Raw genomic sequence first — 27,539 nt, forward strand, 5'->3', positions numbered from 1 at the left:
AAAAACTTTAACATTTTACTTGGTCGGGACACATAAATGTCATTCACGGTCATCAATGAAGCTGTTCTGAATCCTAGTAAGAAACCCTAGTGCACATGGCTGATCGTGCACAGCATGTGATTACAAATCATGACATAGAAAATGGTTTCTTAGTAAAGTGTTGAGACACTGCAGTGTTGTTTTCTTCATAGATGGTTTTGGAAAACCTTTTGGAGAAAATAAGAGTAATAGGGATTTGTAGATGAAGTTGAAGGCAGTAGATGGACTTGAGTTTTAGTCTGTATTAGTCTTTGCTCAAGAAGGCATCTGACCCCTCCCTGCAGGGCTTTATCTTTTCACCTATAAATAGATATAGTCGTATATCATAGAATTATCTGGGTTATTAAAAATGAGTGTGAGAAAGTCTTGAGCCTACTGGCTGCGATGTAGCACTCACTGGGGTTAATCATTGGTTATATGTTTCTAACATTAAGTCCTAGTAGGAAATGGACACTCACTAAAGAGTACAGAATTACTTAAAAGCTCCCCCTTTGCAAACACACAAACACACCTGTAGGTACACATTGAAGGAATAATGTTAAGTAACAAAAGATGCAGATTTTACTAATAGTATACATTTTGAAATAGTATTAATATTTCTTTCGGGGCCCACATAATCCATTCTTGAGAAGCCTGAAAATTAGTTACATATGTAGTGTGCTTGACTCTCAAAGAATAAAAGAACAGTGTTCAAGTGAACATGATAGACAAAACGCCTCTCAAAAAAATGTCCCCATTTTCAATCCCACGAGTACGCTATATTTCGTGTCAAAAAAGAATTTTGCATAGCAATTTAGATTACAGACATTAAGATAATATTTTCTTTTGTTACTTTGGAGTGGTGCTCATAATACTAAACTAAGCACATGGGTTCTTACATTCATCAAACATGTATGTACCTCCCTTTTACAAGAGGGAGCTTTTGAGCCATTCTGTACTCTTTAATCAGTGGCTTTTCCTATTAAGACTTAAGTGTTAGAAACATATACACAATAACTAAACTCACTGAGTACTACATGGCAGCCAGGAGCTCAGTGTTTTTTCTTTTAGAATAGAGAAGGAAATACAATAGATAAGTAGAGGCTTGAGTATGGGAGGCACTCAGTCCACCATTACTTGCAGGACACAAATGAAGAAATCACAGGCAATACTGAAAGGCAGCTTTGAGGAAAAAGAGCTGATACCTATGGAAGTCCTACTGTTGGGGTGCCAGAATAGCAAAGTCCAGGCTTGCCATCAACTGGGGGAAACTGAAGTAGGATGTGAATCCTGTGGCTAGCTGGCTGGCTGGTAACCCTGTGAACTTTCTCTGAGGGCAACTTTCCAAGCTGGATAGTTACTGACAATAGCTTCTACTGATGGTGGCAAGCTGGGGCTAGGGCTGATGGCTCCTAGCGGGAGCTTCTAGAGCTTATGGCTCCTAGGGGGGGCTTCCACTGATGGTGGCAAGCATCTAAAAAAGAAAGGGAAAGAAGGAGAGAAAAGAACCGTGGGCGGGGAGGGATCCAAGATGGCGGCGAGCAGTGTGGACCACGTTTGGAGGCTCCAGTGAACAATTCAGGGAATTGTACAGATTTCTGAGCCAGGAACACCCAGGTCCGAACATCACGGCAGTGGGAGTGCTCCACGGTTCGAAGGGACCAGGGTGCGGAGGACCTGCGTGCCCCTGCACACGGAAGGAGCGTGGATTTTCTCTGATCGGAGCGTCAGCAGCAGAGGCAGCAGCACCAGCGGCACCAGCAGCGGTGGCTGAGGTTTGCAGCTCATAGCCTTCCGGTGGAGGTGATTGGTGTGGTGGCTAGTGGGAGTTGCTGCGGGAGAGGGGACTCGGGGCAGGATTTGGGTCACGTGGAGCCTTCGGACCCAGACTGGACTCGGCGGACAGTTCGGCCCCAGAGTCCCGGGTACTGCCCAGTTCAGCAAGCAATTCTGCCCAAGGCACTAACTCAGCTTCGGCCACAGCTCCCCTGCTGTGGCGAAGGCTTAGTTGAGCGCACAGCTCCACACTAGGCAGCACCTCAGCTCAGCGGCAGCTCCCCTGCGGTGACACAGTCTGGGCGGAGCACTAGGTTCCACCATTGGCGCTAACTCAGAGCAGCCGCAGTTCTCCTGCTGTGGCACAGGCTTGGTGGAGTGCTCAGTTCCATCCTAGGCACCACCTCAGCTCAGCGGAAGCTCCCCTGCGGTGACACAGTCTGGGCGGAGCACTTGGTTCCACCACTGGCGCTAACTCAGAGCAGCCACAGCTCTCCTGCTGCGGCGCAGGCTGGACAGAGAGCTTGGTTCCACCAGCTCTAAGACTCTGGTTGGACACAGTGTGCAGTTTGAATCCAGAATTCCTGGCTGAGATTGGTGGTCAGTTCAGGCCCTGAGTCAATAACTGACCACAGCACGCACTTTGGGCCAAAAGGCCCTGGCGGAGCTTGGTGTGTAGTCCCAGCCCAAAAATTCTGGCTGGACCCTGTGTGCATTTTGAGCCCAGAATCCCTAGCGAAGTTTGGCAGACGGTTCAGGCCCTCAGAATCTAGCTGAGTTCCGCCCGTGGTTTGGGCCCAGTATTCCTGGCTGGACTTGGCAGGGAACACAGAAGGCTGTGGATACCTTGGCCTGACCCAACGCTCATTCAGAGACCCAGAACAATTGCAGGATCCACAGCACAGGGGGGCTGAAGATCACTGGCTGTGAGAGACCAGAACAATAGGGCTAACCTCCTAACATCCACACCAGTGAAGCTTTGAGCTCCCAGCCTAGGGAAATCGTGAGAAAACAAGTGACTCTATCGTCAGACACCCTCCATCCAACTCTGGAAGCTACCCAACAAAAACAAAGATGGCAAGATGTCTAAAGGACAACGAAAAAGCATACACAAAAAACCCCAAAACAACATGGCGTCTCCAGTTTCTAGCTATCCCAAAGAAAACAACCCAGAGAACTCAAATACAACGGAAATACAAGAAAATGACCTCAAATCCTTAGTAATGAGGATGATAATGGAGGAAACAAATAAAATTCGTAATCAAATGCAGGAAGACGCAGACAAACAGGTGAGAGACATAAAAGAAGCACGTAGAGTGGAACTGGAAAAATTGCAGGAAAATGCAAACAACCAGATGAAAGAAATAAATAAAACGGTTCAAGCTCTGAAGACCTATAAAGAGGCAATGGAAGAAACTCAGGAATATACAAAAAAAATCAGATGAAAGAAATCAAAAAATCAGTTCAAGATCTGAAAATGAAAATGGATTCAATGATAAACACACAGAGAGAAGAAAACCAAGAACGTGAGACCTCAGAGAAGAAGGCGAGCAACACAGAGGTGAGCTTTTCTAACAGAATCCAAGAGATGGAAGAACGAATCTCAGGGCTAGAAGATACAATCACAGATATTGAATCAACCATTAAAGAAAATGCCAAATCTGGAAAACTCCTGACACAAAACATCCAAGAAATTAAGGACACAATGAAAAGAAGAAATCTGAGGATAATAGGCATTGAAGAAAGAGAAGACATCAGACTCCAGGGCCCAGAAACTATTCTCAACAAAATCATAGAAGAAAATTTCCCAAATCTAAAGAAAGAAATGCCTATAAACATACAAGAGGCCTACAGAACACCAAATAGAATTGACCAGAAAAGAGAAACTGCCCGCCACATAATAATCAAAACACAAAACATGCAGAACAAAGAAAAAATATTAAAAGCTGCAAGGGAAAAGGGCCAAATAACATTTAATGGTAAACCTATCAGAATTACACCCGACTTCTCAGCAGAGACCATAAAAGCCAGAAGGGCCTGGACAGAGATCCTGCAAACCCTAAGAGAACACAGATGCCAGGCCAGACTACTTTACCCAGCAAAATTATCAATAACCATTGATGGAGAAAACAAAATATTCCATGACAAAAACAAATTCAAACAGTACCTATCCACAAATCCAGCTTTACAGAAGGTACTAGAAGGAAAACTCCATCCCAAAGGGTCAAGCTACAACCAAAACTACCCAGGAAATAGATAACTATCCCATGGCAAAAACACAACTGCACAAACGCTCGACTGGAAACAACATCAAAATTAAGACTCTTAACAGTCACTGGTCATTAATATCTCTCAACATCAATGGCCTCAATTCTCCAATAAAAAGACACAGACTAACTGAATGGGTACATAAACAAGATCCAACATTCTTATGCATCCAAGAAACACATCTCACCCATAATGAAAGGCATTACCTCAGGGTAAAAGGTTGGAAAAAAAATATTCCAAGCAAATGGTCACAAGAAGCAAGCAGGTGTAGCCATTTTAGTATCGAACAAAATAGACTTTCAACCAAAATTAATCAAAAGGGATGAGGAAGGACACTTCATACTCATCAAAGGTAAAGTCAACCAAGATGACATCACAATTCTGAACATCTATGCTCCCAATACAAGGGCATCCACATTTGTAAAAGATCTCCTAAAAAAGCTTAAACCACACATCGATCCCCACACAATAATAGTGGGAGACTTCAACACCCCACTCTCACTGAAGGATAAGTCATTGAAACAGAAACTAAGCCAAGAAACAACATCATTAACCAATACCATGGGCCAAATGGATCTAACAGATATCTATAGAACCTTTCACCCAAACAAGAAAGAATACACCTTCTTCTCTGCACCCCATGGAACCTTCTCCAAAATTGATCACATCGTAGGTCACAAAGCAAGCCTCAATAGATACAAGAGGATTGAAATAATACCTTGTATCCTATCAGATCACCATGCTCTTAGGCTGCAATTCAACAACAACAGAAATAACAAAAAGCCTACATGTACGTGGAAACGAAACAACTCTCTGCTAAATGACACCTGGGTCAGGGAAGAAATAAATAAAGAAATCAAGGAGTTTCTGAAATTCAATGAAAATGAGGAAACAACATACCCAAATTTGTGGGATACATTGAAAGCAGTGCTAAGAGGAAAATTCATAGCACTAAGTGCCTTTAAAAAGAAATTGGAAACATCGCACATAAGCATCTTAACAACACAACTGGAAGCCCTAGAAAAAAAAGAAGCAGAAACACCCAAGAGGAGTAGACGCCTGGAAATAATCAAACTCAGGGCTGAAATTAACAAATTAGAAATTAAGAAAATAGTCCAAAGAATCAACAAAACCAAAAGCTGGTTCTTTGAGAAAATCAACAAGATAGACAGACCATTAGCCAAACTAACTAAAAGGCAGAGAGACAGTATTGAAATCAACAAAATCAGAAATGAAAAGGGAGACATAACAACAGACACTGAAGAAATTCAAAGAATCATATGATCCTACTTTGAAGGCATATATGCCACAAAATTTGAAAATCTAAGGGAAATGGACGATTTTCTTGATCAATTTCACTTGCCAAAGTTGAATGAAGAACAGATAAAGAAGCTAAATAGTCCCATTTCCCCTACAGAAATAGAAGCAATCATCGATGGTCTCCCAACCAAAAAAAGCCCAGGGCCAGATTTTTTCAGTGCAGAATTCTACCAGACCTTCAAGGGCGAGCTAATACCGATACTCTTCAAGCTACTCCAAAAGATAGAAATGGATGGAAAATTACCAAATTCATTCTATGAGGCCATAGTCTCATTGATACCTAAACCTCACAAAGACTCAACAAAGAAAGAGAATTTCAGACCAATTTCTCTTATGAACATAGATGCAAAAATACTAAATAAAATACTTGTAAAATGAATACAGGAACACATCAAAGATATCATTCATCATGACCAAGTAGGCTTCATTCCAGGCATGCAGGGATGGTTTAATATATGGAAATCCATCAATGTAACCCACCATATAAACAAACTGAAAATAAAAAACCACATGATCATCTCCTTGGATGCAGAGAAAGCATTTGATAAAATTCAACACCCATTCATGTTTAAAGTTTTAGAGAGATCGGGGATACAAGGCACTTTCCTCAACATAATAAAGGCTATATACAGCAAGCCAATAGCCAAAATCAAAGTAAATGGTGAGATACTCAAGGAAATTCCTCTAAAATCGGGAACAAGGCAAGGCTGCCCACTCTCTCCATATCTCTTCAATATAGTACTCGAAGTTCTAGCCAGAGCAATAAGACAACAAAAGGAGATCAAGGGTATCCAAATGGGAAAGGAGGAAGTCAAATTATCCCTCTTTGCAGATGATATGATAGTGTACATAAGTGACCCTCAAAATTCCACCAGAGAACTCCTAAAGCTGATAAACACCTTCAGCAAATTGGCTGGATACAAAATTAACTCAAAAAAGTCTGTAGCCTTCCTATACACAAATGACAAGCTTGCAGAGGAAGAAATTAGGAAAACCACACCCTTCACATTAACCACAAGCAATATAAAATATCTAGGAGTTACCCTAACTAAGCAAGTGAAGGACTTGTATGAAAAAAATTTCAAAACTCTGAAGAAAGAGATTGAAGACGACCTGAGAAGATGGCATGATCTTCCTTGCTCATGGATCGGGAGAATTAACATAGTAAAAATGGCCATCCTACCAAAAGCAATCTACAGATTCAATGCAATCCCTATCAAAATACCTACACAATTTTTTAAAGACATTGAAAGTTCAATTCTGAACTTCATATGGAAAAACAAAAAACCCAGAATAGCTAAAACAATCTTGTACAATAAAATGTGCTCCGGAGGAATCTCCATACCTGAATTTAAACTGTAATATAAAGCAATAGTAATTAAAACAGCATGGTACTGGCACAGCAACAGGCTGGTTGATCAGTGGAATCAAATCAAAGACCCAGATATGAATCCACACACATATGGTCACTTGATTTTTGACAAAGAAGCCAAATCCATTCAATGGAAAAAGGATAGCATCTTCAACAAATGGTGCTGGTCTAACTGGAGGTCTATGTGTAAAAAAATGAAACTGGACCCATATTTGTCACCTTGCACAAAACTCAAATCCAAGTGGATTAAAGACCTCAACATAAAACCAGAGACACTAAGCCACTTAGAGGAAAAAGTGGGAAAAAGCCTGGAACATATTGGCACAAGAGACAACTTCCTGAAAATAACACCAACGGCCCAGGCCTTAATGTCAACCATTAATAAATGGGACCTCATGAGGCTGAGAAGCTTCTGTAAGGCAGGAGACACTGTCAAGAGAACAAAGCGACAGCCTACAGACTGGGAAAAAATCTTTACCAACCCTACATCTGACAAAGGTCTAATATCCAAAATATATAAAGAACTCAAGAAATTAAACACCACCAAACCGAATAACCCAATTGAGAAATGGGGCTTGGAACTAAACAGAGAATTCTCAACAGAGGAGTATCAAATGCCTGAGAAACACTTAAAGAAATGCTCAACCTCCTTAGTCATCAGGGAAATGCAAATCAAAAGAACTCTGAGATTCCATCTTACACCCATCAGAATGGCTAAAATCGAAAATTCAAGCGACACCACATGCTGGCGAGGATGTGGGGAGAGAGGAAACACTCCTTCATTGCTGGTGGGAATGCAAACTAGTACAGCCACTTTGGAAATCTATCTGGTGCTATCTCAGAAAAATGGGAATAGGGCTTCCTCAAGACCCAGCTATTCCACTCCTTGGAATATACCCAGAAGATGCTCCAGCACACAACAAGAAAATTTACTCAACCATGTTCATAGCAGCCTTATTCATAATAGCCAGAACATGGAAACAGCCTAAGTGTCCCTCAGTAGAAGAATGGATAAAGAAACTGTGGTACATATACACTATGGAATACTACTCAGCTATTAAAAACAAGGAATTCCCAAAATTTGTGGATAAATGGATTGAGCTAGAAATGATCATAATGAGTGAGTTAACCCAGAAGCAGAAAGAATCAAATGGTATATACTCACTTATATCTGCATACTAGCCCAAGGGGCATGTCCCACGAAAGCCTTCACTTACCAGGAAACTGGGACAGAGGGGAAGGCATCCTATTGGGACTCTAAATGAGAGACGCATGGGAGAATAGCAAAATAAAAGGATACAGAGGGTCCTAGAAATCTACAAGTAGAACAATATGATAGGCAGATTTGGGCCCAGGGGTCCCGCTCAAACTAAGGCACCAGCCAAGGACAATACAGGAGGTAAACTTTAAACCCCTACCCAGATCTAGCCAATGGTCAGAACATTCTCCACAGTTGAGTGGAGAGTGTGATATGACTTTCTCACGTACTCTGGTGCCTCACATTTGACCATGTCCCCTGGAGGGGGAGACCTGGTGGCACTCAGAGGAAGGACAGCAGGTAGCCAAGAAGAGACTTGATACCCTATGAGAATATATAGGGGGAGGTAATCCCCCTCAGGAACAGTCATAGGGGAGGGGAATAATGGGAAAATGGGGGGGGGGAGGAATGGGAGGATACAAGGGATGGGATAAACATTAAGATGTAACAAGAATAAATTAATAAAAAAAAAAAAAGAACCGTGGGCGGGCATGTGCACAGACACACACACACACACACACACACACACACACACACACACACACACACACTTATTTACTTACACAGACTCCAGCAGGTAGATTTCAACGAGCTGCTTCTTCTTCTTTAATTATTATCGTCTTATTTTCATCCCTGTTCGTATTCTTATCCGTTTTCTTATCCTTTTCCTTTTCCTTCTTCTTATTCTTCTCCTTATTCTCACAGTTTATAAACCCCAACAAAATATTTAAAGCAGTATAAAATTACAATGTGTTTACATTCTATCTCTCTATAAATAAATGATTACAATTGATACACTTAAGAAAATCATGTTCCCCCATACCTTCACATGATCAAATGTTTTACATATTATGGATGAACAAACATGAATAACAAGTTATTTCTAAGAAGATACATTTGTATATAAGCAACTAGTTACATATTAACAGAGTATGCAAGCAAGGGAATTTCTCAGCTGGCTTTTCTTTACTGGCAGGCTGCAATTTGCAGTTACAAAGAAGGAATCAATTATCTTAAGAAGTAATCTTATGGAGATCTTAATGAAATCACAAATCTAAATTCCTGTATAAAAATAATCATCCATTTCTATTTTAAGTCCTAAAGGTGCTCATCCACTCATTAATATGTTTTATTAAATCATATCAGGAAGCTGAGGGCAGAAAAATAGAATAAGGAAGTCAATCGTCATCTCAGTCACCAGCCCAGCTTGAAAGAGTCACATCAGCCAATGGTGCTATGGGCCATTGTCCTTGCTTTGCCAACCTCAACAAGTTCCTAGCTGTACTAATAAGATTGTACTTTCTCTTAACTTCCATTGTCCGCTAAGATTTCCTGCATCAGGGCCACTAGCAAAAACATCTTTATTTGATCTTGTTGAACAATCTACTTTTCCAAATCCTTTTTAAGGGCAAAGATCATTGTTAGCCATCTACATCTATAGGCTGTTTTCAGAGATGGTGGGTGAATCATTAATCTGCTCCAGCAGCAATGCCTGAAAGAGACCAAGCATTGCTACTGAGGATGTCAATGATCCTGCCCAGTGAGGGCCTAGAAGCCCCCATTATAGTACTCACACAAGTCACATTTTAAGCAGATTATAAGGACCACAAAGGTAAGAAGCAGAGCTATGCTCCATAACAGCATGAAGTCCTCAGGATGCGCAGTTCTTGGGGTTATGCTTCTGAGACACACCCATCGTGGGTTTGCTAACTGGTGGGCCACATTCCATGCGTTCTAGAGCTGTTTTGCTGTTCCTCTTGCATGGACCCCAACAGATACCTAAACATGTAGTCAGAGAATTGAAACCTCAGTCTCAGTCTCACCGCCTTAAGGAAGTGAAACAGGCCAGCCACCTTTGAACTACAGTCTTCCCCAGAGTTCTGGCCTACAAAAGTTGTAAGAAAGAGGGTCCTGTTCTAAGCTACTGAGTGTATACTCATTTCTTTCGTCTGCAATAGAAAATTAACATGGTGAACTATAGTCAAAAGAAAGAGGAGAAAGAATCAAGAAGGATCATTTTCAGAAGACCTGACAGTACACATATAGTAGAAAGAATACTTAACTGGGGAACAGGCGGCACAAGAAAATACGTGTGTTAAAGACCAAGAAATTGATTCAACATTCACTTATAAGGGCTATGAATGGTGGCAACCATGCTGCCAAGCAATTTAGAGAGTAGGGACACTTCCACCATTACCATAAACTGACCAAAAAAAAAAAGTTACATGCAAACTCAGTATTAGGAAATTTAGAGTACCTATTAGGAATATTCTTCTAACAAAAAAATGTAAAATTGTAAGCTACATGCAGGGCTTGGTGTGAGTAGGTGAGGTGGCTTAAAAGACAAACCAATGATGAAATAGGTTCTGGGATAAAGCTAAGTGGCAGGAAACTTGCCCAGCCTCTGGAAGTCACTCAGAAGCTGTGAAGGAGGAAGAATAGAAATGTGCTAAGGTCTGGGCTTGCTATAATACTGAGTTTAGTGTGGGGAGCCAAGACCACAGCCGGCCAGCATCTCCGACCTTGGCGTAATACATCGAGTGGACCTGGGGCAGGCTGCCTTGTGACCTCTTCCCCTCCTTGCCTCAGGGTACATTCCAGAAGGATGCCTTGCTACCTCTTCCTCTCCCTCAAGGTACTCTCCAGCTGTTCTCAGTATTCCCGGAATTACAGAGGCCTTCAGAGGAGGAGCGAAACAAAGTCTATAGATAACACCTTGTGGTTCCAGATGCCTAACAATTCCACCCAGCCCCAGAACCACAGGGGTCCTCGCCCTGCCAAACTTCCTGACTTCTTGATATCTTGTGAAAACCGCCCACCTAGATCACCCCACTCAGCCTCCTGCTTCAATGGTATATAGTTGCCTGTGAAAAAATAAAATTTTGTCAGCTTGATCAGACTTCTTGACTTGCTGTTTGTTCTTCACGTCTTCTGTCCCCCCATTCTCTCCCTAGGGGTCCAAGGGTCCCAGTTGATTTTCTGGCAGGTCCAGACAGTTTAGCATTTCCTCAAATCTGCCTACACACCTCATCAGACCACTCTTCTATTAAAAGCTTTTTTTCTTTGTTACAGACTTGAGGATAAGTCATAGAGGCTTTGCTTGACAAAGTTCCAGAGACCTCTGCCTGTCCAGCATGATCTCTAGACATCCAGAGGAGCTGTTGAGGCTTTGCTTGACAAAGATCCAAAGATCTCCAGCTGATCACCACTGCCCTTAAATATTATGTATGGTCCAGGAGTAATGTTGTTTAGAAATCTGCCATTTCTCCTGAAACTGTTTTTTTTTTTCTCTCTCTCTCTCTCTCTCTTTATTTCTCAGCCCTTAGGAAAATCATACTGGGAAAACATTTTCCCACAGAGAATGTTAAAAGAGGGCAGCTGGCCAGATAGAGTTTTTTGCTCTGACTGTGAGCACCCAAGCAGAAACTGCATATAAGAAAGTCAAGATTTAGACATAACAGTACCTGGCTAGATACCGTTACCTGTAGAAACGTTTCAATAGAATCTGCTTTGAGAGCAATAGAATGTGGCCTTGGAACATCATACTTTACAGATCGATAATCTATAATAGAGGACCCTCTGGCAGTTAGCCTAGGCTTGGATAGCATACCTGTTGGTCTGGGACTAGAAGTGGGTCGAATTTTTTCTTTAGAGAACGTCTAGTTCAAGCTATGTTGCTATGACCATCTTGTAAACATATTGGCTTTATCCCGGGGAAATCTATGATTAAACTTTCCTGAATATTGTTTAAGAAGTACTAATTAGGTTATGCTGACCATTGTTTGAAAAATAATTGATTTTTTGTTGTATGTTTTGTTGTGGGTAACAGAACTTTTTGTATTTCTAGTTACTCTGCTGATTTTTGGTTGCCCTAGTGATTGTAATGATGGGGAAAAAAAAGAATCATGATGTCATCTGTAACGAAAAAAACTGAACTTCATTTCAATAAAATACTGGGCCTGGCCCATGGAGAAAGTTAGTTGGACAGACAGACAAGAGAGTCAAAGACAGAGACAGATAGAAAAGTTCTCCTGGGCTTTAAGACCTTCAGCTTGTACCACATATGCCTGAGTCTCCGAGTATTTCTTTTTTCTCCATTCCTCAACTTCCCCACAACAACTGGTTCCTCTAGCTAGTTGTTCAACCAACAGTTGGTTTCCCTTAACCAGCCGTTCACCACCTGCTCAATTCTCCCTACCCCGGATCCACCTCTCTTCTTCCCTCTTCACTGTTCCTGGAACTGGTCTTGGGGAGCAGCATTTTTTTTCATTTTTTGTCAACTGCCTACTGAAGCCCCTTTTCCTTCCCAGGTCTATTATACAACAGTCATCAAAAGGATTGCCTTTCTGCTCCCCAACACTGAAGTCCTGTTTCCCGCATTATCTGTATTCTTTACAGATATGTTCATACTTATTCACTGAAGGCACTGCTCTTTCATTATTCATTGAAAATAAGTGAGATAAAGTTCAATGTATTGATGCAAATATATGTATATATAGAGAGTGCAATTATTGAATAAAAGAAATTAGCGTATGTTCACTTTTAACACTTTTTTCCTTGTAGTGAGAAGAATGAAGCTTAAATACTTTGAAATGTGCAATAAATTATTGTTAATTATAGCCACTTTACTGTGCTACACTAGAATATTTTCCTTTTATCTAGATGTGACATTATACCCACTGGCCAAACATTCTCCATCCTCCTTTATGCTTACCTTAAAATTGCACACATGAATAAAACAGAGGTAGTTGTCTTTCTGTATCTGGCTTATTTTGGGTATCAAAGTCCTTCAGGCTATTTTAATTAAATACTATCGTTTATTACAGTTGTATTAATATGTATTAAATTATCAATAAATTTATTAATGTTATATTTATTAATTTTAAAAGCATACCATTCATCTTGATACAATCTTCAGCATTCCTTTTCTTTCCTCAACTGTGTGCAAAGAGCTTTGTTGTGCTGTGTACTATGCTAGGTACACAGAGGGCTTTAAATTTCATTTGGATACTTAGCAATAAAGTGACATCATACAACATTGTTGATCCTCTTTGCCTTCTTGAGAAAGAAAATAGTCAAGTATTTGTTAGTGGACTAATTATGGAATCTTCCTCACCTATGATCTTGAAGAGAGCAAGTGGACTAGACAAAGTGTCTGGGTTTGTTTTTTGGTTTCTGTTTTGTTCTTTTTTCCATTGCTTTGAAGTATTATCTTAAACCTAACCTTGATTTGTTTTTCTGTGACCATGGCAGGAATTTTTAGTAGAACAATATGAAAGAACCTATTAAGTCCTTGTGAGAATATGTCTGGAGGCACCTTCTGCTGAAACAGAGTATGAGAGCTGCATCCCCTGCCCTCCAACTGCACTCATTCTTTAGAAGGTGCTTTGATGAACCTGTAACAGCAGTGCACAGAAGGCAGTATAGGACCTAAGTTTTTGTTCCCTGGAGACTCCGTGGATGTGCACTTGGAGGAACAAAAGGTCATATAACTCCCCATTGACCTCACGTCATTCTCAGTAAAACTTCATCCATCCAAGGCTCTCCTCCTCCTCCTCCTCCTCCTCCTCCTCCTTCTGCTGCTGCTGCTGCTGTCACTGCTGCTGCTGCTGCTGCTGCTTTTTTAAGACTTATGTATGATGTATACAGTGCTCTGCCTGCCTGTATACCTGCACACCAAAAGATGGCATTAGATCACATTATAGATGGCTGTGAGCCACCATGTGCTTGCTGGGAATAGAACTTAGAACCTCTGGAAGAGCAACCAGTGCTCTTAACCTCTGAGCCATCTCTCCAGCCAAAAGCTCCTCTAATCTCATGAGCCCATAGGTTCTCCATACATCATTTTTGAGAGATGCTTCCTCTGTTGTTCTATAGACTAAATATATTCACGTTTCTTCCAGTATCTTGAGCAGACATGTATACTAGATAGTCTGTAGAAGTACTTTCAAGATCATTTGCCACAGTGTACCTTCTCTTGCTCAACAAAACGAAGACCATTTATTATCTGTTTAAAAGAATGAACCATGAAAGCTAATCGCATTTGAACAGTGAAGGGTAAATCTTAAGAAGTTAAAGCATCCAGTACCTCTGACTAGATGTTTGTGATGACACTGGTACCCACAGTCCTGCCCTGCTGTGGATTTCTGTGCAAACGTATTTATCAGTGGGATAGGGAAATGCTCTGCAATATATCTCTGGATATGCCAGTGACTGGCCCAGCAGAACCATGAACTGTCTGCTTCCTAGTCTGAAGAAGAGGGCTATCCACAGGAAATATCTATGAGGAGTCTCTCCCAGATGCAGAAGACCTTGAAGACGAAGAGGTGCATTCTTAGTGTCTTTACCAAATGTACTATGGAAAACAGTAGCCTTGTCTTAGTGTTTGCATAAGCCTTTCACAATCACATTAAAGATTCAAAGCTTTGCATCAGAGTCTTCTAGAATAACAGTAATAAATCAAAGTATTGCCATGGTGTTTATAACAGCACTAATTCAGTATGTCACATTTATGATATAGTCAGAATCACTAAACAGACAATTCCATTAAAAATATTTATTTGAGCACATTTGACTCTAATAATTGTTATTACTATAAACCATAGTCCACATGGTACATATTATATAAATATATAATGTGCATTTATGAAATCTTTGAAAATAAAGTTATTTTTATCCACTTGTAATACATATACTATTTACACTATGATCAATAGCAAATTCCATATAAAATTAATCTTTAGCAAAAGTATAATCAATTTTAGAATAAGATGTTTGGAATGTGACAATTCAACCTGAAGAAGTTACTGACACACAAATAGATAAAAGTGAAAGTATTTATTAACTCATTCCTCAATTTGTATCTGTCAGGTGCATTGCAGGCCCTATAATGGAGGCTAATAAAAAAAAATAATGAAGAAAATATAGGTGGAAAGGACAAACTAAACTGAGATGGTCAAAATATATGCCCTGGGGATAGCATAAATACAAAGCAGGTAGTGAGTTCTACTGGGGGGATTGACTCTCACATGTCATATTTTAAGGGATGTTTTAACACTTTCGTTTTACATGGGACAAGTGTGTACATGTCATGGTGTGCTTACAGAGGTCAGTTCACTCCCTTCACACTTAGGGAGTCAAGCTTACTGATAATTTCCTTTACCCACTGGGCCAATTCATTGGCCTGCATGTCATACCCCATTATCTTGTATCTATTCTCACTGAATAAAAATTAATAAGCATAAAGAATATGTGCCTGTTATTATATAAATGTTAAAGAAATTTTATTTGTTTATACTTCAAAACACACCTATGAGGTAAATAGATGAAAGACTGACTGCTCATTTCACATGCGGAAAGAAAAAAATCAAGATGCTAAGATCTCAAATCTCATTTACGTTTTCTCCTATTGGGAGAAGCATGAGACCCGGAGAGATTTCAGAGATTTGAGAAAAGTCATCAATGGTTTATAAGTTTGTTGATTTGTTCAAACCTTATTTTCTGTTCTTAGTTACTCGTTCATTATTTCTTATTCAACCACCTTTTCACTTATTCCTTCATTATTAGTCTTGCACTGTCAGATCCTATCTCAATGGAAGGTTGGTGGCAGATCCAATATGGATGAACAGAACAGCACAAGATTATTGCCCCATGGAAATCTTATTCTTTGAGGACAAATATATGTATGGAAAGTGGCATAAGCAAAGGGTGCATAACTTCAGCTGGGTGAAACTAAGTGCCAATGTACCTCTGGTCTCCCATATGTGGGGAAAATGTCCAAGGAATCCTAAAATCAAATTGTGAGTAAATAAACACCAGGGCTTTACCACTGTTCAGACCCCAGGTATCAAGTCACTTTTGCTTAAACTTCCATAGTATGGATGACATGGACCCATCCCGCATTAACCTTCTCTGTGTCTTATCTTTTTCATATATATCCCTTGAAGTCCAACAGTATCACTAATTATTTTTATATTAGTCATTGACCTCCTAGAAAATAAAATTTCCTTGTTGTGGTGGTAAAACTCTCTTGGTTATCTTGAAAACAAGATTTCTGGGCGTGGTGGTGCATGTCTTTAATCCCAGCACTCTGGAGGCAGAGGCAGGCAGATCACTATGAGTTCAAGGCCAGCCTGATCTACAAAGCAAGTCAAGGATAGCCAAGGCTACAGAGAGAAACCCTGTCTTGAAAAACAAAAAGAAAAAAAAAAGAAAAGAAAGAAAAGAAAACAAGATTGCTTTTTGTCTATAAAGAAAAGCTAACAAAGTTAAGTTCTGGTTATGACCCCAAATGGTATTGGCAGGTATTAGCCTAATAATGAAAATTAAACTTATCAGTGATCCTGGAACTTTGAGCACAGACCTCGCATCACAGAATAGAGAGTTATTCTCACCCTGTTCTGATGGCTGGATGTCTATACTCCCAACACTAGATTATATGTTGTTTCTGTCTGTGCCTGAGTCACAACTTGATCCTGAAAAGCATCTTGAGGAGTCTCCGACGTATCTCCTTTGTCTTAATGGAATAGATGACAGGATTTAGCATAGGAGGCACGAAGAGATAGAGAATAGACATGAGGATATGGACTTCATGAGGCAGGCTAGCCCCAAATCGATGCACAATGGACACACTGACCATGGGCACGTAGAAGATGAGCACAGCCAAAATGTGAGACACACACGTGTTGAGTGTCTTGAGGCGCTCCTCCTGAGATGCAATGGCCAGCACTGATCGCAGGATAAGCACATAAGAGATGAAGATGAGTGTAGAGTCCAGGCCAAAGGTGAGCAAAACAATGGACAACCCATAGTGGCTATTAAGGGAAACGTCAGTACAGGCCAGTTTAATCATATCCACGTGTAGGCAGTACGCATGGGAGAGGATGTTCTGAGGGTGGCAGAAGGGCAGTCTGTGTAAAAGCACTGGGAAGACCACAATGAGAACAAAGCTGCGGAGGACAGTTCCTAGGCCCATCGCCACAACGCGGGCATTGGTGAGCACTGTGGCATAACGCAGTGGATTGCAGATAGCTACATAGCGATCGACGCTCATAGCCAGAAGGATGCCAGACTCGGTCCAAGAAAAGAGATGTATAAAAAACATCTGGGCCAAGCAGGCATTAAAGGTGATGACTCGGGCATGGAAGCAAAGCGTGGCCAGAACGGTTGGCAGGGTGGAGAAAGACACCCCCAGGTCATTCACAGACAATAGGGACAGGAAATAGTACATGGGCTGGTGCAAGCTCTGCTCCTCCTTGATGATGAGGAGGATCAGTGAGTTGCCTACAATGGAGATGGCATAGAACAAAAGGAAAGGGAGGGATAGCCAGGGCTCCATGGCTTCCATTCCTGGGAAGCCTGTCAGAACAAAGACGGGAGCCTCAGAAGCATTGAACTTGAAGTTCCCCATGAAAGAATAGAGTCGTTTGTCACCAGTCAGATGAACGTTTTAGAAAACTACACCATGTGTCCAATACTATTACTATGCCTGTGGAGGGAAAGACAGCCTGCAGGTTTGGTTTGGTTTGGTTTTTTAATAATGATTGCACCTGTATTTGATTTCTGAAATCCACTGGTGAGCTGATCAGAAGGTTATGACACTCTAACTATGGGGAGAGGCTTCGTTTTTCAGGATTCTTTCAGAAGAATGAATTGGAACTCTTTTTGAGCGGGTTGACCATCTCATTCGGTCTTTTAGTAGCTTCCTGGATATGGTCTTTATGGTCATTCAGTCAGATACTTTCATATGCCTCAAACTTCATAACCATCACGTAAGACGATCTATAGGATATTAAGCATCCATTCTGAAAAATAAGGAGACAAATGTTCAAGTAAAGGAAGGAAATTATCCCAGGTTTCTTATTACGGAAGCTACATGCTTAGAACTTGAATTCTAACCCAACTACAATCCCCAGGGATTTTTTTCACTATAAATTGATAAGATACCACAAGCTTTCATGTTCATAACATACCATTTCTGTTTATCTATTAGAAAGTCAATTTTCTCAAAGTATAGGAGATAAGAAATGCTGCCTTACACCAGCCCAGGTGAGGCTGTAGTGGGAGAGCACCACACCTTGCATTTTCCATCCTTCTCCTTTGCTACCCTGTTTAAGATCCACCCATTTGAGGAAGAAGCTGCATTTAACAGTATTTAACATTTCTGTGGCAAGCCTATAAACCTTTAATACCTGGTAAAGAGTGACTTCATAATATGGGTGCCAGATCAATTTCTGTGTCTCACAGGTAATCATTTACCCATCATTGAATAGCATACTGCTTCCATATTTATTATTCTATACAAGTCTTAGGAAAGACAGTTTTCTGTGGTGGAATTTAAGTTTTGTATCAGGGTATACTAATGCTAGATATTAGGAGGAAATTATTTGTTACGAGATGAGGGTTTGAGAAAGAGTCCTGAGGACCCACCAAAGGAGGACAAGTTTACTGGAAATCAGCATTAGTTTTGAAGAGGTAGAAAAGACAGATCAGAAATACTTGGAGAAATCTTTCCAGCGGAGCCTCTGACAGTGCTGTGCAAAGAAAGAACAAAGCTGATTTTAGAGGTGAACAGACTTCCTGAACACTGTAGTCTCATTCCACCAAGGAATACATACCACTTTAGAAAACCCAAAATTGTCTTAACTAAAATCCTACTTCTTCAGGAAAAAAAAAAAAAATGCGTTAACATCCGTTGTAACCTGAGAAGATTAAAAGGCCCTAGTGGCCCTTGATAACAACAGTGTCATTTAGATTTCTTTGTAATTTTCCAGAAATTTAAACCAAGAAACAAAATGAAAATAGAGAATGAAGAGCGAAGTGGCAGAGAGTTAGATAGATATGTATAGAAATAAGAAAAAAAATTAAGAAAGGAAAATAATATAAAAAGGGATAAGGTCGCGTGAGTAAATATATGGAAGATACAGGATGCAATCAGAGAGGAAAGAGTAAAGATACCATGACAGAAACACTGAAAATAAAGATTAAGAGGACAAATAAAACTGCCAACAGCTACAAGGAGATGCACCAGCCTACCACATGCTCCTGGCATCCTGTGCCATGCTCACTCCAGGCCTGGTGAAGAACTCATATTCCTGCCACATTTCTCAGGAGCTTCCTCTCACCTCTGAGCAGGGGAGGGTCTACAGAAAGACCTAATATTCTTCAGCCAAGCCCTGTTGGGAATAGGTTCTTCACCACACAGTCCCGGTGTTTACAACCTGCCCTCTATTCCCTTGGCTGCTTCAGAGCTGTGTGCAGAGAAGAAGATAAAAGTCTTTCTCCTGCCAATCAAACAAAGCTTACAGGCAGCTGTGGCATGTCCTCATGACCCCTGGGGTCCTGTAAACAATGTGTCATGTCAGGGTCGGGGTGACAAGGAGTCCAACACAAGTAAAATGATACACAACTAATTCATTCTTCCTCTTCCCCAGCTAGACAGAGTTCTTCCCCAAGCCTAATTTCCACCCCAAGACCCCTTCCCCCGGAAGATGCAGAGGCTGTACAGTAGAAGTATCTAATCCTATAGACAACAGGAACAAATCTTATCAGTGATACCCTGTGTTTCCAGTGTCCCTGAACCCCATCAAAGCTTAAGGACATTGCCTTACCTAATCTTCACAACCAACCCCACAGACAAGGAATCCTCCCCTTTCACACCTGATAAATCTGGAGGCCCAGAAGTCAACATACACTCAAAATTGTAGTACCAAGTGACAAGGCTGCTTTCATACAGACCATTTCTTTATTCATTTACAATTACCAAACATATAACGGACAGGCATGACATGGCAAACTTGTAATCACAGCATGGGGAGACTAAGACAAATGGGTTGAAAATGGGAGACCATTCTGGTTGAGTCCAAGGCCTTGGCCAGCACAAGAAGAACAGTCATGCTTTGTGTAGATAAATAAATAACACACTACTATTTCATGTCTTCTAGTTACTCTCAGTTTGCTGCAAATTGTAAGAATGCATCTTCCTTCATGGCTAAATAAATATTCTGTTGTGCTTATATGGTACATATTTCATTTTTCATTAAACTGCTTGTGGGTGCCTGGGCTGATTTCCTGCCTTAATTGTTGTAAATAGTGCTGAAATACACAAGACCTTTCATGTGTCACTTTATTGTGCTGATGTCCTCTCTTTTGGAAATATACTGAGATAGCTGGATCATAGAGCGGATTTATTTTAAGAACTTTCGGACTCTATATTAGTATCTGTAACATACATACTAATTTATATTCCTGTCAGAAGTTGAGTCCCCCCCCCCCTCTCTCTCTCCCTATACTCATCAGTGTCTGTTCTGGGAGTTTTATTAATTCTTTGAGAGTTTTACAATGTGTTTTGATCATATTCAACTCCTTCCTCAACTCTTTACAGATCACACCTACTTCTGTACTGACCTAACTTAGTGTCCTTTTTACTCTTGGATGTGTAGCTTTCCAGTGGACGGTGGTCTGCTTCCGTGGAGCTATCCTTGTAGAGAAAACTGTCTCGCTCCCCTCTCCCAGCAGTTAACCACTGCCAATATCTCCACAGCCAGGGCTATGATTTTGTGCCAAACACCTCTCTCCTTGCTGAGATTTGATCTAGTCTGGGCTTGTACAGATTTTCTTATCTGCTGCTTCAACTCTTTGAATGTATGTGTGAAGCTGACCTACTGTGTCTAGAAAGTAGCGTTTAGTCATCCACCACCTTTGACTCATACACTCCTTCCACTTCCTCTTCCATAGTTGACCTTTGATCCTTGGGAAGGATGTGAAATATATATGTTCCCTTCCAGGAAGAACATTCTGCTGTCTCCTATTCTCTGTGCTCTGGCCAGTTGTGGGTCTATGCGTCAATCACCATCTACTGCAAATATAAGATGAGAGTTGATACATGAATCTGTGGGTATAATGATAAGTCATTAAGAATCTATTTAACATGATGTTTATTTAGCCACATAATAGTAATAGCGTCTTAGCCTGATAATGGTGCCAGGTATTGGTTTCATCTTGTGGAATGGGATTTAGATCCAATCAGAAAGCATTTGGTACTCCCATGCTGTTTGTGCCACTGTAACACCATGAACATGTCTTATCAAGGGAGGGGATTTGTTTTGCCCAAAAACAAAAATTAAATCACCCTAAGTGGGATAAAATGATATCATTTCTCATTTCTTAACACTGTCTTAATAAAGGAGATGAAGGGGACACATACATTTTGGGGGTGTTAGGCAGGTATCAAGCATTGCTAAAAATAAAACCTACTAAGTGCCGTTGAAATTATTATTAATTTTGTTAATAGTTTCTTATTCTAAGTATTCCTCTAGTGCTTATTTTCTTTGACTAAGAAAAAATATTAGAAGAAATATGGGGAAATTTGTCTCCCTAAGCAACAGCTGTTGGACTCTTCCCTAGTTCTCTGCTTCCATGATCAAACAACTGTCAATCAAAAAGCCAGCCAGATTATTCATATACCGTGTGTGTGTGTGTGTGTGTGTGTGTGTGTGTGTGTGTGTGTGTAAGAGAGGGAGGAGGAGAAAGAGATGGAAATGGAGGCAGATGAGACAGAGAGAGAGAGATGTTTTCTGGAAATTATCATTCTTATAAAATAAAATAGCAGGCAACAAAAACTGTTCATGGATGGGCTGGAGATATGGCTCAGAGGTTAAGAGCACTGACTGCTCTTCCAGAGGTCCCGAGTTCAATTCCCAGCAACAACATGGTGACTCACAAGCATCTACAATGTGATCTGATGCCCTCCTCTGGCCTACAGGTGTACCTGCAGGTAGAGCACTATATACATAATAACAAATAAATAAATCTTTTTAAAAACTGTTCATGGGTTTTAGCGCTTTATAGTATTTCTGTGCTTTTTAAACATGTTGCTGATTACAAAGCATATGTCACATATAAATTCTAAACACAGGCTGATTTCCACGTTGGTCATACGTATTCAGATAGTTTGTTTGGATGGACGTTTTTATGTGAATATGTGCTTTCCTAAGTGAGTTTATTTACACCATATGGTTTCTACAGAGGACAGAGAGGGTGTATGATTTCCTGGAATGCAGATGACAGGCAGCTGGAAGCTACTGGATGTGGGTGCTGGGAACTGAACCCAGGTCCATAGCAAGAGCAGAACACACTCTCTTCTATTTTTTGCTTATGAGCCTAGTCTTTAACTGCTGAGCCATCTCTCTAGCCTGCAGAACATACTCTCAACCACTAAGCAGTACCTCCAGCCCTAGCAAGTCTTTGTTCTGGAACAACTGTATAATAACTTTTTAAAAGGAAAGCTATTTTGTGAGAGCCAAGTTAGTCTCTCCAGAAAAGTTCACGCTGTTTTATTGTGTAGCATTTTATTTCTCTAAACATGCTGAGCTGAAACAAAGACTATATATTTGTTTGGATCTTAATCAAGAATTCTGAGATCTCAATCACCTAAAAACCATTGAAGACATCACCAGGCCATGTGAACTGGTAAGTGAACACGTGTTGTAGGTGAACACGTGTTGTAGGTGAACACGTGTTGTAGGTGAACACGTGTTGTAGGTGAACACGTGTTGTAGGTGAACACGTGTTGTATAAATGTCCAAGACAACAGTTGCATTTCTAAAGAGAGTTTTCAGTTTGGAGACTGTCTAGTGTTTGAATTACATCCTGATTTCTACTTCCCTTGCGGTTTGGAGTTTTACCTGAGCCACATAGTCAGAAAGAAACTTTAGTGTTCATGATAGATAGGCTGTGATACACATTTTCACAGGACTTAGACTCCTTTCTCTGGACCTTGGGTGGCCATAAAGATATTGGGAGGCCAAAGCAATTGCATGCTGATAGGAAGTAGACACAAAACTCAGTGTCCTGTTTTTGTTTTTTATTCACCCCATAAAAAATAGAGGCAAGATGGCAAGATTTATCAAGACAAGATTTTAAGAGGCTAATTTGATGTAGAAACAGCCTAAATTTCCAGATAAACTTGCCTTTGGTTTTAAAAAAAATAAAAAAGTAGAGGTTTTAGGATGTCTCATTAGAAATAGAATTGGAATGAATTATTAGAATTAGAATTACAAACTTGACTACAACCACCCAGTCATGTAAAAACAAGTTAACTTTGCTGAGAGTAGAAGTTGATCTTCAATGTCCCCAGCTGTGCATTACAGCATTAGCACCTACATTGCAAGTGTTTTTCCACTCTCCTCTAAATTATTTATATGTTTTAAAGCAGTTCTCATAGTGTAACTGTTGAAGAATTAAATTAAAAATAACAGCTCTAACCCTATCCTGGTCCATTAATATTGATTATACACACATTGAGTGGGGAAAAATGGTATCTCATTAAGGAATGTATTTCCTCCTTAAAAATGTTTAATAAGCTGGGCCTGGTGGTGCATGCCTTTAATCAGGGAGGCAGAGGTAGGAGGATCACTGTGAGTCTGAGTGCAGCCTGGTCTACAGAGCGAGTCCAGGATAGCGAGAGGTACACAGAGAAACCCTGTCTCAAAAAAGAACAGAAATCTGTTTAATAATTTGTGAGATTTTAGTGTTATGTGTTGCCTTGATTAACACAATATTGGAGATCTGAGAAGGGCTGACCAGAGTACCAACATGGCTCACACCTATGATTCATAACCAAAAACAGCAAAGGGTCCTACACTGTGAAGAACCTTGAACTTGACTCAATACTGGCATGTTTCTGAAACGATTACTAACTGTAAGGTGTGTTTTGTGGAGTAAAGGTTAAAGGTCAGGGAGCATGCACATGTCCTTGATCATTCCTTGACAAATGGCCTTAGAGATGCCCTGTGCCCACAGAAACCACAGCGTACAGACAATAGGGAATTCAGTGACACCAACATCATTATAGAGAGGAGGGAGGAGAGGGAAGGAGAAGGGAAAATGAACATAAAATTGAAAAGTGTTATTTCAGAATTTTCCTCATATATCTCCTGTGGTAAACCACCCTTATTGCTTTTTCCTCTTTTTCAACACATTATTTTCCTGAAAAGCACTATGAACCAAATGCCCAGAGCAGGTCATCCAAGTTTTAAATTTGAGCATTCCAATCTGTACATAACCACACCTCTTGAGCAAAATTTGATGGAATCCAGAGCTATTCCAAACACAATCCTTGAGTTTAACAAAACTGAAGACAGATAGACAGTTATATACAGATTACACAGCCACCTTTCATGTCCCCATACAAACCATCACAGACATTGATACATCGCCCACACACATGGCCAGTCTACTACTCATACATGACAAGGCTCAGACTCACACATGAATACCCACTGTAGCTAAAGCCTATGCATGCCAGCCTATGACAGGTATGCCCATAAGATTAAAGGCTCTGCCGGGTGTGGTGGTGCACTTCTTTAATCCCAGAACTCAGGGGGCAGAAGCAGATGGATCACTGTGAGTTTGAGGCCATCTTGGTCTACAAAACAAGTCCAGGATAGTCAAGGCTACACAGAGAAACAAAAAACAAAATTAGAGGCTCTCAAAACAACTGCTCAAAGAAAGAAACCGGGATCCAATTGCTAAGATTTAAAAAGAATCAGGGGACAAAACTAATTAAATGACTCATAGCAAGGCTGCATGGAAAAACTTCAGGAGCGTGCCTCCTCCATCAGGACGGAGTGCTACTCCAATTCAATATCTGTTTCCAACTTTATCCTACAGTACAGACTTGTCTAAACTTCACCTTTGCAGAGTCTACATTCATTTTCACTCATGGGAGAGCATCCTCCATACAATTACCACTTGAAATAGTCTCTTGGGAATGAGAATAAGTTAAAAAGAAAACACAGAAATTTCAGGTCTCTAATTTCCACTGTCCAAGATTTTCCCCTAGGAACTGTGGTTACCAGAGAAAATCTTCAGACATAATAATATCTCTCTCCTCTCCTCTCTTCTCCTCTCCTCTCCTCTCCTCTCCATCACTCTTCCTCTTACCTTGTCTCTCTCTCTCTCTCTATCTCCTCCTCTCTCTCTCTCTCTCTCTCTCTCTCTCTCTCTCTCTCTCTCTCTCTCTCTCTCTCTCACTCCCTCCTTCTCTTTCTTTTTCTGTCTCTTTTAAATAGAGAGTGATTTCAGAAATACATACAGATGTATATAGAATATAATATGAGAAAAGCATTGGAATTTTAGAAGCAGCCATATAATTAACAGTTAAATAAAATACTGAAGTTCAAATCAGGAGACTTGGGAGCTAACTGCGATTCTGCCAGTAAGGCATGCTCAGGTAAGATTAATGATTAAACTCTCCACCACTCTGATTGCTATTATGGGGCAAGGAGCTTATGAGATGGGGAAGGTGCTGCTTCTGCCGTTAGATTTTTATTTTTATTTTTTTAACGTTTAAGGACAATTTTATTTGAGCTTAAGAGAAAAGCAATAGGTCAGGCAAACTACCGATATAAATACTTCATGAAGGGAACTGGAGGAGAGATAGAGAGATAGTCACGCCTTTTACAGAGAATGTCAGTAAGCTGCCATGGGGCAAAGAAGTGAGTGGCTTCAGAGAAAGAATTAAAACATGCAAAGTACCATGGAAAATATATTTACCCTTTGGACAGTACCCAAAGAGGACAAAAAGAAGTAAAGAAAAAAGTAACACCTTCTTGAGTCCTGAGAAAAGGGGCAGGCAGCACGGCGGAGACTCCACAGTGCTGCCTGGCAAAAGCCACTGCAAGCTTTGGCCTGGGTTAGAACTTTTAGTGCCATTACTTAACTCTTTTCTTCAGTGATAAAATATTGTATGAGATAGGTAAACCAAATGCTGCCATTCTCAGTTTAGCTCTGGTGCCCCCAATTTGATCACTTTCCCTTGGTGGGGAGGTCCAGCAACAGCACACAGAGGAAGGGGAAGCAGGCTATCCGGATGAGACCTGGTAGGCTGTGGTCATATAGTGGGGAACAGGTCCCCTTCTGTCAGAGGTCTAGGGGAGAATAGGATGAAAGAGGGAGGGAAGGTGGGGCTGGGAAGATACAAGCAAAGGAATAACAATCATGACGTAATCTGAATAAATTTTTTAAAAATTTAAAGAATAGAATAAAAATAAAACCAACCAAACAACAACAAAAAAACCAAAACAAACCAAAACAAAAAACAAAAAAACCTTAGCTGAGCTGAGGCTGGGATTCATTCCTCTGCTGTAAATAAGTCAAGATGACTCAAGAATTTGAAAATACCTATACAACATTCATCTGTCTGAATTAAGGTTCAGATTTCTTGACACCCAACAAAAATATACCTGTGGGTATGCAATGTGTCACTCAAAGAACATGCACACACTGCACTCTAACACTCTGCATCAAATATGTCTCATTCTTTGGAATACCTTTGTGGTTGGCCACACCAGGCCTATCCACTTCCTCCTTCCATCTGTCCTATTAGCCCTTCGCATGCTACCTGCTTATCACATCTGGCCACTGCCTGGTGGGTTTGCGGGGCCATGAACTAACTGGCTTTGCGGAAGGTGGAATGCTGGAACCACGTCTAAAGTGTGTGATGTATTTCACGCGTAAAGTACTATAGAAGCACTGGTGAAGCAGGTGGATACATACAAGTTGACAAACACTTAATACACAAAAAAAATCAAGCTATTTGACATATAATTAGGTAAATACTTTACAAACACAGAAAGTGGAAAAGGTATGGAAGTCCTGAACCAAATGGGCAGTGCTGTAACTATGAATTGGCCGTTAATCACTTCAGTGAAGCAGTTCAGAGGCTAGGTGTCAACCGTGTCAGTGAAAAGGTCAACATTAGAAACTCAGAGGCTCTCAACCCAGTAGGAATTTTTTTAAGGTAGTGGATAAAATAAAATCAAAAGATGACTAAGAACCAGATTAGAAAGCAAACTTCAAAGAGCTGAGAAGAGGTGTCACATGCCTTTAATCCCAGCACTCTGGAGACAGAGGCAAGCTTATCTCTGAGTTCAAGGCCAGCCTGGTCTACAGAGTGAGATCCAGGACAGCAGGACTGCACCGAGAAACGCTGTCTTGTAAAACTAAAAACAAACAAACAAAACCTAAGAAGAATGCGAAGAAAGGGGGTTTCATGGGCTTGTCCTTAGCTGCTTATGAAGAGAAGCAAACTGTGTGTGGGACGTGGTAGGAGATAGATGTACAAGGGTGAGGCTGAGAAGACAAATAAACATTTAGTTTGATTCTTGGGATTTTAGGTTTTCAAATTTTGTGGCGTATAGGCTTTTGAAGTAGGACCTAATGATTTATTGGATTTCCTCACTGCCTGCTGTTATTTCTCCCTTTTCATTTCTGATTTTGCTGTTTTGATTACTCTCCCTTTTCGTTTTTGTAAATGAACACCACCGATGATGAGCGCGAAAGAGAAACCTGTTGTACGTAACAGCATCTTCTCAGATGCTCAACCTAGTTAGTGGAAATGAATGCTCTCTGATTTAAAATAAGTTTTTCATGGCAGGCCATTATTTTAGGTGAATCAACTGCAAGCCTGATGCCACAGGGCTGGTGTACCACTTAACTTGGGGCAGAGCCCTTCTTCTGTCAAGG

General features: G+C 40.6%; 1 protein-coding gene across 1 annotated transcript; it reads right to left on the reverse strand.

The window, feature by feature from the left end:
- Nucleotides 1–16,473: 16,473 nt before the first annotated feature.
- On the reverse strand, nt 16,474–17,421 carry LOC127192236 (olfactory receptor 51I2-like). The gene has a single exon (XM_051149562.1). It carries the CDS (start codon nt 17,419–17,421, stop codon nt 16,474–16,476), a length of 948 nt encoding a protein of 315 aa, XP_051005519.1.
- Between the last annotated feature and the right edge of the window lie 10,118 nt (nt 17,422–27,539).

Source organism: Acomys russatus, chromosome 7, assembly GCF_903995435.1.
Source record: "Acomys russatus chromosome 7, mAcoRus1.1, whole genome shotgun sequence".
NCBI lineage: Eukaryota > Metazoa > Chordata > Mammalia > Rodentia > Muridae > Acomys > Acomys russatus.